The sequence below is a fragment of the Theobroma umbraticum genome, unplaced genomic scaffold (genome assembly GCF_002168275.2).
Source record: "Theobroma umbraticum cultivar Fairchild unplaced genomic scaffold, ASM216827v3 scaffold_51.0, whole genome shotgun sequence".
Classification (NCBI taxonomy): Eukaryota; Viridiplantae; Streptophyta; class Magnoliopsida; order Malvales; family Malvaceae; genus Theobroma; species Theobroma umbraticum.
The window spans coordinates 1578692-1592798 of record NW_018397260.1 but is presented as its reverse complement, the minus strand read 5'-3'; the positions used below and the strand labels follow the sequence as shown (position 1 = coordinate 1592798).

Genomic DNA, 14107 nt, shown 5'->3' with positions numbered 1-14107 from the left:
AAGTTCTAATTTTTATTTCTTTCTTTGGACCCAAATTTTCTACCCAGGGTTTCTTGATTTGTTTGGACCCTTGTGTAAGATCTCACCAGTATTTTTATTACTTATTATTTTGTTTAAGCATTTATATTTATATTCTCAAGCTAAAAGTATTTAATGATTTATGAATTTTAATTTATAAATAAAAATACTAATAAGGAAACAAAATAATTATTGTGAAAATTATCAATTGAAATATCTTAATATAAACCTAGAAGAATTAACATAAAAAATTATAAAAATGAAACAAGCATTATTTTAATATTGACGTAAATGTATAAGATTTAATGTAGCAAGTCTATTAAGTCACAATATATATAAATTTTGTGAAAATCAAACATTTAAATTTATATTTTCAGCTAAAAGTATTTAACTCTTTGTGAATTTTAATTTATAAATGAATAATAATAAATATAAAAATAATTATAGTGAAAATTAACAATTGAAAAATCTTGACATAAAACTATAAGAATTAATGTAAAAAATTATAAAGGTGGAACAAGTTTTTTAAAATATTGATGTAAATGTGTGAGATTTGATATAACAAGTCAATTAAGTTAAAATAAATCTAATTTTTATGAAAATTAAACATTTAAATTTATATTCTCAAGCTAAAAGTATTTGACGATTTATAAATTTTAATTTGTAAATGAATAATAATAAGTATAAAAATAGTTATCGTGAAAATTAGCAATTAAAAAACATTGATGTTAACTTATAAGAATTAAGATCAAAAATTATAAAGGTGAAACAAGCATTATTAAAATATTGATGTAAATGTGTGAGAGTTATCATAAAAAGTTCATTAAGTCAAGATAGATTTAATTTATTTGAAAATTATACATTTAATTTTATATTCTCGAACTAAAAGTATTTAATGAGTTACAAAGTTTAATTTAAGAATGAATAATAATAAGGATACAAAATAATTTTAGTGAAAATTAGTAATTGAAAATTTGTATGTAAATTTATAAGAATTAATGTGAAAAATCATAAAAGTGAAACATTGTTAAACTATTTACGTAAATGTGTGATAGTTAATATAACTAGTCATCGTAATAAGTTTGACTAAATTAAATTTGTTAGATATAATGGTACTATTAAAAGAAATAATATTCTTATATTTAGAGTAAAAAATAGAATGAAAATAAAAATTGAATAATATTTAATATAAAATAGCTAAATTTAAAAATTACCTATTTTGTTATATGTTAACCTGTTAAATATGTTTTTATTAGTTTTCTAAAATTATATTAGTTGATCTTATAATAAGATTAGACTTAGTGGAACATTCACCTACCGAACATTGTTAATGTGCAGCCTTTGGAAAGCAAACCCTACTGTTAAATTAGCTAAGTATAGCTAATTATTGCCTAAATCTTCTTTTATGAGAATAACTAATTTATAAGTATAAATTTGAATGCTTACCAAATAAAAGTTGAGGCTGTGACAGTAAGTGTAATCATAGCAAAATTTAATAAGTGCCGCTATTTGGTTCGAGGGTTTCAATATCCTCCATGCAAAGGTGCCAGACGAATATTGTTTAAATCATTATTTTATATATCAAGGCTAACAACAGTTTTAATTGCATTTTTGGGGATTGAAGTATAAATGCAACAGTCAAAGTTGTTGAAGTTTGTGCTAAATATTGTACCAGATATACTCTTCGGTACTAGCTAGTTGCTACCATCTACTTCAGCTTTGAGGAGCTTGGCCTAACTCTTAACAATGATGAATCAAGATAAGAGCCAGGACCACAAACTTAAACCAAGTAATTGAAATTTTTATAGGAAGGAATTAAACAAAAATATGGAAAGTAAAAGGGGAATTAGAAAATGAGGGAATGGACCCACGATATTTAATGTTTTCTCCCATACCAAAAATAATTTCATAAAAAAGAAAAGGAAAACTATTTAATTTGTTAAAAAGGAAATCATGACTATCTCTTTACCCTTAATATTCATCATAATTGATTTATTTGATTTACAATAAAAATAAACAATTTAAGATAAACTGATTTGAAAACAAAATTTTCTGTATACATCAATCAAAAGTTTATTGTACAACCCTATTTTTATACATATTATTAATAATAACACATAAGTCATATGCGTTGCATGTGTATGTACTTCTCTATTGCACACAATTTTCACTCTTTATCCTATTCTCTTTTTTCATAAATCAATCAAATAATTTTTTTTTTCTCCAAACCAAAAAACTATATTAAACCCTCTAACTCACACAAATTTGAAATCCTTTCTACACCCCTTTTAACTCAAAAAAATTTAAAATCCTTTTCTCCTATTCTCTTTTTTCGTGAATCAATCAAAAAAACTTTTTCTTTCCAAATCAAACAACTATACGAAACCCTTTAACTCACATAAATTTTGAAATGCTTAATATTTATTATTAATCTATCATAATTCATAAGTAATGTTTCTTTAATTTCCAATCCCAATCCAATTTTAATTTTTACATTTGTTTTATATTAGTAATATTTGAATTTATAAATGATAGTTTAGATCAGTTATTGTTATGTATTCTTAAATGGTTTTCTCATATTTTCTTTTTGGTGAATCAGTCAAAAAAAATATTTTCTTTTTGAACAAATAATTATATTAAACCATTTAGCTCATATAAATTTTGAAATTCCTAACTTTTATTATTAATCTATCATAATTCATAGATAAAGTTTCTTTAATTCTCAAATCCCAAGTCAATTTTAATTTTTGCATTTCTTTTATATTAGTAATATTTGAATTTATAAAAGATTTTGTAGTTTAGTTATTGTTATGTATTGTTAATTTAATGGGTATACTTTTATTCTCTCATAAATAAAGGTAAGTTCGAAAGCATAAAAGCATGTCACACACAACTTACCTAATGTGAAAATATTTTTTTTTCTGCTTATATGTTTATTTAAATTGAAAAATTTGAAAATGTATCTTAAATTGTTAATAAAACATTATAATTAAATTTTATTCCAAAAGTAATCGAATTTTTTACTCCAAATCGAATTATTGACCTACAACTCTATAAAAATTACTACTTTGTTTGTTATTTCTAATTTCATCCCTGACATAAATAATTTCATCCCTACATAAATCATCAAGATATAATACAAATTTAATAAAAAGAAATATATATATATATATATATATACACACACATATATACACACACTAGTAATTGGCACTTGAGCTTTCTGGACTAAGTTTCCGTGCAGGCGAAAAGATAATATATTAATAAAAAAAAACAAATAGCTCTATATTTTGCAGTCACCATGTATCCATAGTTGGACTTAGGAAAGTTTATCAAAATTACTAGTCATGTAAATCTGATAATTGTTTAAACTTTTCAAGGACTCAATAGAATAAATAGTCTAGTTTTTGATATAGTTAAATTTAAAATTTGTTAAGAACAATTTACTTTAATAAAAAGGTTTAAGTGTTAATAAAGGAAATAGATAGATAAAAATTAACTATTTTTTAATTTAATAAAAAAATTATTTGTGAAGTAAAATTTACTTCAATAAGGACTTCGATAAGACAATTAATAAAAATTAATTAATTAAGGACTTAATTTAATAAATGATATAACTTTTTCTCAAACCGTTGATTACGATGAAGCGTAATATATGTACAATGACATAAATGACTGAACTCTAAACGTACCTCAATAAGTATAATATTATAATTTATAAATATTATTGGTTTTAATTCTAATCCTATAACTTCATGCAAAAAATAATGCGGTGTCAAGTGTACCGATCTCTCTCTCTATATATATGCAGCTGAATTGTGTATACGATGAGTAAACAAACATATACAATCAAGATGGCAACATTTGCTTATTCAGAATTCCTGATATTACCAGTTATTATCTTGTTCTTTACTGTTCTTCGATGCTATTCCAGAAAAAACGACCTTCCATGGAATTGGCCCATAATTGGAATGTTGCCGACGCTATTAACCAACTTGCACCGGTTCGCTGACAGATGCACTGAAATCCTTGAAAGCAGCGGCGGCACATTTACATTGAAAGGTCCTTGGTTTGTCAATATGGATCTTCTTATCACTAGCGATCCTGCGAACGTGCATCACATATTCAGCAGCAACTTCTCCATGTATCCGAAAGGGACAGAGTGGAAGAAGCGATTTGATATTTTTGGAAGTACACTTTTCAATTCGGATTTTGAGGAATGGAAGAATAACAGGGTATTTACTCGAGGCTATTTAAGCCATCAAAGGTTCCATGAACTCCTGCTAAAGAGTTTTGAGGATTGCATGAAGACTAAGCTGATCCCAAGCCTGGAGCATGTCTCTAAACAAGATATACCTGTGGACTTTGCAAGTCTACTTAAAGAGCATGTATTTTATATTTCTTTCAGACTTGCTACTGGTTATGATGCTTGTTCCAGCTCCCCTGTTAGTTCCCATGAAAATCCTTTTTCAAATGCCATATCGAATGCTTGCGAAGCCATATTTGCTCGCCATATCCTTCCAGAGAGTATTTGGAAACTACAAAAATGGCTAGGGATCGGAAAAGAAGGGAAACTACGTGATGCTTGGATAGCAATTGATAACGTTTTGGCAGAGCAAATATCGCTAAAGCGAAAAGAGATGAGCGACAGAATGGCGGAGGAGGATATAGATTTCAATGCATTGGAACTTCACTTGATCGGACACAGAATCCTTGGACCTGTATCTATTACTAATAGCTTAATTAGAGACAACTTGCTTGGTTTGATGTTCGCTACCGAAGATACTACAAGCGCAACCCTCAGTTGGTTCTTCTGGCTTCTTTCAAGGCATCCGGCTGTTGAGAACAGAATTCGAGAAGAAATACAACAATATTTTCCCGAAAATGGAGAAAAGAAATGGCTAGCCTATGGTGGTAAAGAGATAGATAAACTGGTTTATCTCCACGCAGCTCTGTGCGAAACCTTGAGACTATTCCCGCCAGTTCCTTTCCAGACAAGGGCTGCTCTTCAAAATGACACCCTTCCTAGTGGTTGTAGGATCAATCAGGGTCAAAAAATCCTGATCTGCACATATGCAATGGGGAGGATGACATCTGTGTGGGGAGAGGATTGTCGTGAATTCAAGCCAGAGAGATGGATCACCCACGACGGAGGGATTAAACACGAACCAGCACACAAGTTCTTCGCATTCAACGCAGGGCCTAGGATTTGTCCTGGGAAGGATATTGGTTTTACTATAATGAAGGCAATTGCATCAACTATTATCCACAACTACCATGTCCAGGTAGTAGAAAACCACCTCGTGACCCCTAAATCCAGCGTCATTCTGCATATGAAGCATGGTTTAATGGTTACAGTGAAGAAGAGATGGCCTTGACATTGGTCCTCTCATATACGGCACTATGTACGGATAAGGAGCCAACTTAGCAGCCACCCCAATATCCATGTTTTGGTTTTCTAATATCAAAAAGGGTCAAATAAATAATTAATAAATAAATAAATAAGAGCTGCACCTTTAATTTGAAACATAGAATAAAATACTTAAGTCTAATTTTAATTTGTATTAATGCCTCAACCTTTTCGGTGTGAGGCAGAGCAAGCTTGAATGAACTCCAAATTTGTGACTTGATAATTTCAAATTACATGAAGATTAAAATAAAATCAGAATTGTTTTTGCATAGGAATATTCTTAATTTCATATTATTTTTTCAAAGAGGATGCTTAAACAATTAGTGCTAATATATCCACATGGGCCCATTACTCAAAGAAACAAATATACTAACTAACAAAATTAGAATTAAAAATAAAGAAAATCAACATAAAATCCAAGTTTGATTTTGATCCAAAAGTTAATACGTATGTATTTGATCTGCAAGGAGCAAGTTAATATAATTCTGATAGATGATTAATTTTCAATTTACTTAATTGCTTAACTGGATCGGTGTTATCCAATTCACCTACCACTTCAAGTGTAGCAAGAATAGGGCCATTCTCCGGAATGGCATCATTCGAGGCTTAACCTCCAACTCTGTGGTCAAAGTCCACATGCTCTGTTTAACATAATTAGGCTTCTTTGTAGTAAAATATTAAAACCTTGTTTGATTTAGTATAAAAGCTATTATGAAGTTTTTATAAAAACTAATAGTTTTTAAAACTAAATTAAAACTACTTGGTAAGATGTTTGATAAAATAAAATATATAAATTTTAATTTTAGTTAAAATTACTATAAAAGATATTCATACTATCTTCAATCACTTAATACATCAAAATGAAATAAATATGCTTTAAGTTTATATACGATTTCAGATATTAAAATTAAAAAATTTATAAAAAAACATAATAACTTTCAAACTTGTGTAATAATAATAATAATATTAGATTTTTGTTAATTTAGCAAGCAATTAAAACATGATATTTGAGTTCTCCAAAAACAAAATTGAAGTCCACTACCAGATTGTAGACTATGCTAGCATTTGCCTCTTAATTCCCCATTCCACAAAAAAATCTTGCGTGACAATATAAAGGACCAAATCAGGGGAAAGAGTATCTGGCGTTTTGTTTCTATACATGGCAAGTTATATAGATACAACAGTATGCGTGAACGAATCATGATCCAACCTTAATGTTGACACTTCAGCTAAGGATCTTCCCATTATCATAGATCAGCCTTTCTGGGCATTTTAGACTGTTATCTGAGCAAGAAATTCTCTACTTCTATAACCCTGTTACAAACATAAATGTCCATATTACTACCCAGGTGTTATTTTTTATGACACTTTGACCATCCAAATCATCAAATGCCAAATGTTTCTATTGGCAAATGACCCGGACAGAACCAAAAAAAGTAAACACACACACACACACACACAACAATACCTTCCTACAAGTCCTGGGCTAAATCTCACAGGTAAAAGAGAATAGCAGAATCACCTGTTTTAAGCATCTTCACATTATTCTGTTCAGAGGAATCCTATTTCCCTGATGAGGAATCCTTTGTACAGGGGATATTACTTGTGGCATTGTCATGCCAACTGAAACAATAATCTCTGCAGAAAGAAAGAAAATAGGATAATCACATAACCATGCAAAGATGTGTATAACCCACCAGCAATAAAAAATGAGACTTGAAGGATCTAGTAAGGCACAACTCAACAGGTTTTCTGATTGAGACTAATATATCCTTTAGTGGGGAAGAATGTTCAGTGCAATTTGTTGACACCTTTATATTTTTTTTCTCCTCATTCTATCACATTTCCAAATATCTTGGAAATTTCAAAAATTCACATAGTATTTCATAATGAGTATTAGTCAACTAAATAGATAGTCATTAAATAGTTATATTACTAGAATGTTAAACACCATCATACAGTGAGGGCTTCATGTATTTTCTCAATATAGCAAAAGTGTAAAAGGTTCAAGAAGTACACTTCTAATCGAACTGAAATGAAAGATTTTGGCAATGAGTTCTACAGTCTAACAAATTTTGAGCACATATATATCGTACTAGCAGCACAAATACAAAACAAATGGTTGAATTTAAAGCCACCTACAAATTGTAACTCTTTACTGTTTTAAGAATTTACAATTTTGTTTGCCCTGTCTAGTACACCAGTGTAGCTGTCAACAAACGATGGCAGTTACCATCAAAATTTAACATTTGTTTTGTTGCCAACTTGACTTCTAAAGCACCTAGAGAAATATCATCATGTTCTTTAACTACAATCATACCACTCACAACTTTCCCAGCAAAGACAAAAAGCTAGCATTAAAAGCCTCTGCAGCTTTTTCTTCTTCAATATTAATACATAGAAAAAGAGTTGGGCAACGCCAAAAAAGATTCAATGCATTGTAACGGAGAAGGCAATAACAGAAACAAGAAAGAAATTTTTTTTCTGCAAACAATGATACAAGAGACAACAAAATGCATCACACAATTATTTCAAAGAATAGACAACAGACCTATGCCTTCTCGAATAGATAAGTTTGGCCTTAAGATCTCCTCAGAATTAACAAGAAATATGTCCCCAATGTATAGATGATTTGTTGGTACATAAACACTGCACAACTCTTCATCCCCATTATCCCTCTGGAATCAAACAGATAACCAATTATTGAATCAGAGAAGCTCAACAAGATGCAACTATAAATCACCTGACCATCTTTGCCAATGAAAACATTATCTTCCAAGATATTGCATCAGGCTTTTCCAGAATTTAAAACTTCCACTTATGTGGATATTGCAGACTTATGCTTTACGCTTAAAGCTTAATTTCAAGAGGAAATTTGTGATCCTCCTCAATCAATCCAGAGAAACTGATTTACAAAGGGAACCATTCTATTTATATATTACCTAGGCTTTTAGCAACCAGTGTCACATTCTGTGTAAACTTAAAATATGGAAGAATGTGAAAGCTAGCAATAATTAAATTCTGTATGAAGCCACAATTTAATCTATATAGAAGATTGGGCGGAAAATAAGTTTCCCACTGCTGAAAAATGTCATTCTGATCTATTTACCAAATTAGGGAGGAAACCAATATTCCTACTTCAACAGAGGATTTTACTTTCTGTTTAAAAAGATAAAACAGAAATTAACAGCAGCAATTCACTTGATGGACAATTTATTCAAAGCAATTCCATTTACTTGGAATAGGCATCTCTCATTAGGGCTGAGCATCCTGGTGGTTGAAGTCACCCAACCCATGGCTTTCAGCGGTTTAGGCCAAAAATAGTTCGGACAATTGGCTCCAGTTAAGGAGTCGGTCGATCATGGCAGTTTGAGTCGTTGATTGGTTCTGCCGTCAATGGAGAATCCTTCACCCCAACACCAACCGAAAAACCGACCCCTATAAAGTGAAAGGCTAAGGTGTAACCATTATAACCAGGGATCAGCTGGATTGAAAGGCAGCCAAAGAAACAATTTAAAGCTGCAACTGATCAAGAACCGCATCAAGAACCCAAAGTCACGAGAGAAATCGCAAACAACGACAAGGAAAAGGATCATAACAAACACTTGTTTAGAAGAAAAGCTTAGGAGAACAAAGTCAGAAGAGATATCAAACAGTGGGCTCTTTACAAGGCATGTGTTTAGGAGCAAGGTCAGAAGATACAAGCTTTTGGATGAGGTTTTAAGTTTAAAAAGGACTCCAATGCTTATTTAAAAAAAACGAACGTACATACAAAGATGGTTATGTTTTTGTTTTCTTGTGGGGAATTTTGCAGCCGTTAGAACCAGCCAACCATGGTCGGTCACAGTTTGATTGGCTTCTCCTTTGCTTTGGTCAGTGGCGGTCAGTTCCGCCACCCCGGTCAGCTTGATCAGTTGTGGCTTCCTCCAAAACTGAGGCCAACCGAACCACCCGATGCTCCTCCTATCTCTCATGCTTGATGTGTGTGTGTGTGTGTGTGTGTGTGTGTATAATTTGGGACTAGGTATCCTGGCCTACATGTTGTACCCAATTAACAAATAACGTTCAATGTGCACAAGATGGTTCTCAATAAGCTCAACCAAATTGAAAAACTATGAGACCTGAATATTTGAATTGGATAAGTATTACTTACCTGAAGGATAACAGAAGATGTGATAAAACCAAATGCATATTCACCAAGACGAGGATGACGAATAATTGCTACCTCTTTAAAAGCACTAGTATTTTGGTCTGTGAGGAGGAAAAAGAAAAGATAAATTATCGAGTTTGATTACATTAAGCATCAACTCACTAATTCCTAAATTTATTAGTCAGGAGTACACATGGAAAACCAGCTTAGGTGAATCATCAAAGAAGGATTATACAAGGCAAGCCATCAGAGATTTCTACTTGCATGGTATCACTCTCTTAAACAAGCTCCATTTCCTCTCATAAAAGCATTTTGAGATCCATAAGCATTGCCAATTCTTTCTCATAAATACTCTTCACCCTCTACCTCTGCCCCACCCAAACCAAAAGAGCATATTCTTCTTACCGGCTCTGGTAAGAAACTAGAACCTGCCAGCTAAAATCCAGCAACGATTTTTTAGATATTGCATTCTGGTTAATGATAATTAGTTAAAGCAATCAATTTTCCTTTGTGCCAGAATTTACTTTTTCAGATCCTATTAAAACGTTTTGATTAATCTACTTCAAAAAAATAAATAAATGTAAGATAAAACAGAAGTCCAATTATATTCTTAATTATCCCTAACCTTTTTAGGTTGCAAATTTACTATAAAAAAAAAAACTAAAATATCATTACTTTTAACCTGATCATAACTTGGAAACTGTTTTACACCAAGCATCAACTCATTAATTGCTAAATTATTAATATCAAGAGTAAACATGGAAAACCGGCTTAGGTGAATAATCAAAGAAGGATATACAAGGCAAGCCATCAAAGACTTCTACCTGCATGGTATCACTAATTAAACAAGCTCCACTTCCTCTCATATAAGCCTTTTGAGATCCCTAAGCATTGCCAGTTCTTTCTCACAAAATACTCTTCACCCTCCACCTCCACCCCACCCAAAAGAAAAAGAGCATATTCTTCTTACCGGATCTTGAAAGAAACTAGAACCTGCCAGCTAAGCTCCAGCAAGCATTTTTTTATATTGCATTCTGATTCATGATAACAAGTTAAAGCATCCGTGCCAGAATTTACTTTTTCAGATCCTATGAAAACTTCTTGGTTAATCTAATTCAAAATATATATATATATATATGTGTGTATATATATATATATATATAAATGTAAGATAAAACAGAAGTTAAATTATAAACTTACATATCCCTGACCTTTTAGGTTGCAAATTTACTATATATAATAAACTAAATATCATTAATTTTCAACCTGATCATAAATCGGAAACCGCACATGATAACACCACATTCTATAACAATGGAAAAAGGGCACAGTAAATAAGAAGAAACTGTTTAGAAACAGATAAAAACTAGTATTACCAGGAGAAATAGCTGTGCTAATTTGTTTGGAGGCAGAGTATATGTGCTTTACAAAGGGCATTCGTCTGATTAACCATTCCCCAAGCCAGAAAACAGTGGCACCCAGCCATGATGAAGCAAATATGCCCACAAAATATATAAACAATAGAGATGTAAGGAACCCAAGGCCTGTACAACAAGACATACAAAATTTCAGTAAGAAATGCAGCTATGAGAATAAATACAAGGCACTCAAGCTCAAGGTTAATCATAAACAGCAAGATCAGGCAAGTTTTTAAAACAGTGCAGCAGAACAGGAAACAAATGAAAACAAGATAACAAGATTTTGAAGCATCCTTTTCCACTAAAAAACCTGACTCCATGAAGGAATTTCAATCACAACTATCTTCTAAAACTGCACTAAGGTTACTATGTACCTCATCAAAACACCAATAAGTCAAATCCTGTAACAACAAATGCTTCAATCTGGAATAAGTTGAGTCAATAAGGAAGCCCAAAGTATCAGACACCAATTATTATAGCCTCTAGTATACTCCAGAAGCCCAAAAGGAACTGCCACCACCATTGCAGCCGTGGCCAGAATGGAAAGCTGCTGCGTGCCAATGAAATCACACAGAGTGATGCAGAATGCAAAGAAGATAATTCTGGAATTAACTTCCTATTAAGACTTTATTTTGTTACTTTATAGTATTTCGGGGGCTTAATTATAATATCCTATAGATTTAGGGTTATATTTGGTGTTCCATGTGTATATTAGGGTTTAGGATCTTTGTATGTGATTCCCTTATGTTATTAGGTTTTGGATTTAAATCAAGTTTATCAGTTTGTTAATTGGTGTCATTGGAATAGGAGTTGTGGTTCATTTAGAATTAGGGTTGGTAGGAGCCTAAATAGATATCAATGTACTCTTTATGCAGATATAGAATATTATGAGAAATTTTTCAGAATTATTGCCATAGTGGTTGTGTGAGGCAATCAACCTTAGCTGTACTTCCTAACTCCCAAGGAACCATAGGTGTGAACCTTAGGTTTTCTCTCTTCTTAGTTGTGTGATGATATCCTGGAATCCCAGGTCTGAAGCTTAAGGACCATACCTTTCCACTTCTCTGTTCTTATTCAATTTTTCCTGTTTTCCTCAAAAATATCAGATTATAAAACTATGACCCTAGCCTACTAGCTGCTCTTCATCAAGCAGTCAATAATAAATCGGCTGAAATTACAAAGAACAACTGTAAAGCTCAGATTTATATCTCCCTTGATCATTCATCTGCCCTTACCCTTTTCTATGTGTCAAAGATAATTAGCAACTAACTCATTGTTAAGGAATTTTTATGAATAGAAGTAACAATAATATATTTCAACTGTTGCCTCTAATAATGAAAGTGGAGGATACATGTCCAGACACCAAAAACTTTGCAGAATTTCACTATCCCTGTTACCGAAACATCGTAAGTAGACCAGCCATAAGTTGACACTGGTAACCTAGAACATAATTTATATATTTCTAAATATCAGCATGGGAAAAACATTCAGTTACTTGGAAACCTTACCAAATACGTCAACACCAAGCCTGGCATAGATTGGACTAAAGAAACCATCAACAAACTGAATAAACCACCATGTCACAAGAAATGTAACAGCAACTGGAAAGAGTACCACACTGTAATGTCACCACAAACAATTATACTGAGTGGAGAAAACAGTCAAAATTAAATAAGCAAACCAACAACAATAATTAAAAAAAGAAAAGAAAAATAGTTCATAATGCTTGCTACCATCCGGTCATGAACTTCTTTGAGACCCAACTTTGTAGAACAGCATAGCAAGGCTGCCAAATGCAAGAGCTAACAACATAAGACATGCAAACAGTTGATTTCTAAAACAATAATTCAGTTAAATTCTATATTAAATACCCAATCAAATCACATGTCTAGTGTAATGAGTGTACACCCATGTGGAGATGCACCTACATATGGATGTGAGTACGTTCATACCCACATCAGCCTACATGAGAGCACAGGTGCACAAGTTTGTGAGAGACTCTTTTCCTTCAATGCTTCATTTGGAAACAAGAATTTGAGAGAGTGAATTTGAATTTAATTAATTTTACAACTTGCAAGGATGAGTGTTGTTATTGTATAATAACTAGAAAATATTCATTATACCAAATATATGGTCTTGAAAATCCTTATTCTCATTGCAATCATGTCCTATCACATCAGCTATCGCCCAACAAATCAAGACGTGATTCGTCATTGAAAATTACCACTTTAGCATAAATGGGTTTATACTTCTCTTTTTCTTTTCTTTAGAAAACTAAAAATTTTAATATTTATCAAATAAAGCAGGAACCTTCCTTTTCCTCCTGGCAGCATATATATAAGCACACCAAGCTTGCTTTCCATTAATAATTTCTCAGTTCTGCTTAATCTCTAGTAAAAAAAAAATTAAACTAAAGTAGAGAATTAAACACTGAATTAAAGTCCATTTCATCAATTCATAAAATGGAGTAAATTTGTTATATACAATTGATGTCGGGACGATTAGACATAATCAACTTTTTTTATTTTGGGAAAATAAAAGAAAAGGAAAATTTTTATTAAGAGAGATACCTTGCGAGTGGAGGAATTGGGAGAGCTAGGAGGAGATTTAGGGACATCGTCCGGGTCATGAGGAGCGAGTCCTTCACTCAGTGAACTCGATGTGCCTTCTTTTTCTTCTCCCATTGTTCACTTTCTTTTCTTTTTTTTTCCACTTTCTTGGTTTTATCTCAGTTGTGAGTTTTGTCAAAGTCGGCATTGTCTCTTGACTTGTTTCTGCAATGGTGGTTGTGCCATTGTTTGGTTATACGAATAACTGCCCCTCGGTTCCTGATTGGTCTGGTCAATCAGGAATCGGTTTTCAGTAGTATTTTGACCCCTTGTGATTTTAGCTTTGACAAAGAATACCATGTATTCTTTTTTTCTCCTTTCAACAATTAAACCCGGCCAAATGAAAATCCCTCATGGAAAGGTCACTCCTTCCCCCTTACACTTTATTATCAAATTTTTTTATACAATACTTTAAAAAAATTTTAATTATTTTAAAATTTTAAATAATTTTTTATTTTTTAATTATTTTCAATTAAATTCATAAATTTTTATTTTGAATCAA

General features: G+C 31.8%; 1 protein-coding gene and 1 pseudogene across 2 annotated transcripts; one reads left to right on the top strand and one right to left on the bottom strand.

Annotated features, from left to right (window-relative positions):
* The first annotated feature begins 3860 nt into the window (after positions 1-3860).
* Positions 3861-5666, top strand: LOC110416861 (alkane hydroxylase MAH1 pseudogene; annotated as a pseudogene).
* A 706-nt stretch (positions 5667-6372) lies between these two features.
* Positions 6373-13861, bottom strand: LOC110416771 (protein LIKE COV 2). Of its 2 annotated transcripts, none has more exons than XM_021428844.2 (8): positions 13567-13861; positions 12730-12782; positions 12505-12614; positions 10955-11122; positions 9582-9679; positions 7980-8106; positions 6951-7066; positions 6373-6742 (listed from the first exon to the last, which is right to left on the bottom strand). In XM_021428844.2, the coding sequence occupies exons 1-7, from the start codon at positions 13678-13680 to the stop codon at positions 6966-6968; spliced, it is 771 nt and encodes a 256-aa protein (XP_021284519.1). In that variant the 5' UTR covers positions 13681-13861; the 3' UTR covers positions 6373-6742; positions 6951-6965. The 2 variants fall into 2 exon arrangements, with proteins under 2 accessions (XP_021284519.1, XP_021284520.1); XM_021428845.2 differs by having other exon boundaries at positions 12730-12798; positions 13567-13684.
* Positions 13862-14107: the final 246 nt, after the last annotated feature.

Bases quoted from the DNA above. Each gene is read 5' to 3' on its own strand.
- LOC110416771 (XM_021428844.2), bottom strand. From the start codon at position 13,680: ATGGGAGAAGAAAAAGAAGGCACATCGAGTTCACTGAGTGAAGGACTC. The intron at 12,615-12,729 runs GTAGCAAGCATT...GTGACATTACAG, and splicing joins AAGAAGTTCATGACCGGATG to TGTGGTACTCTTTCCAGTTG. The intron at 9,680-10,954 runs GTAATACTAGTT...TCCTCCTCACAG, and splicing joins TAGCACAGCTATTTCTCCTG to ACCAAAATACTAGTGCTTTT.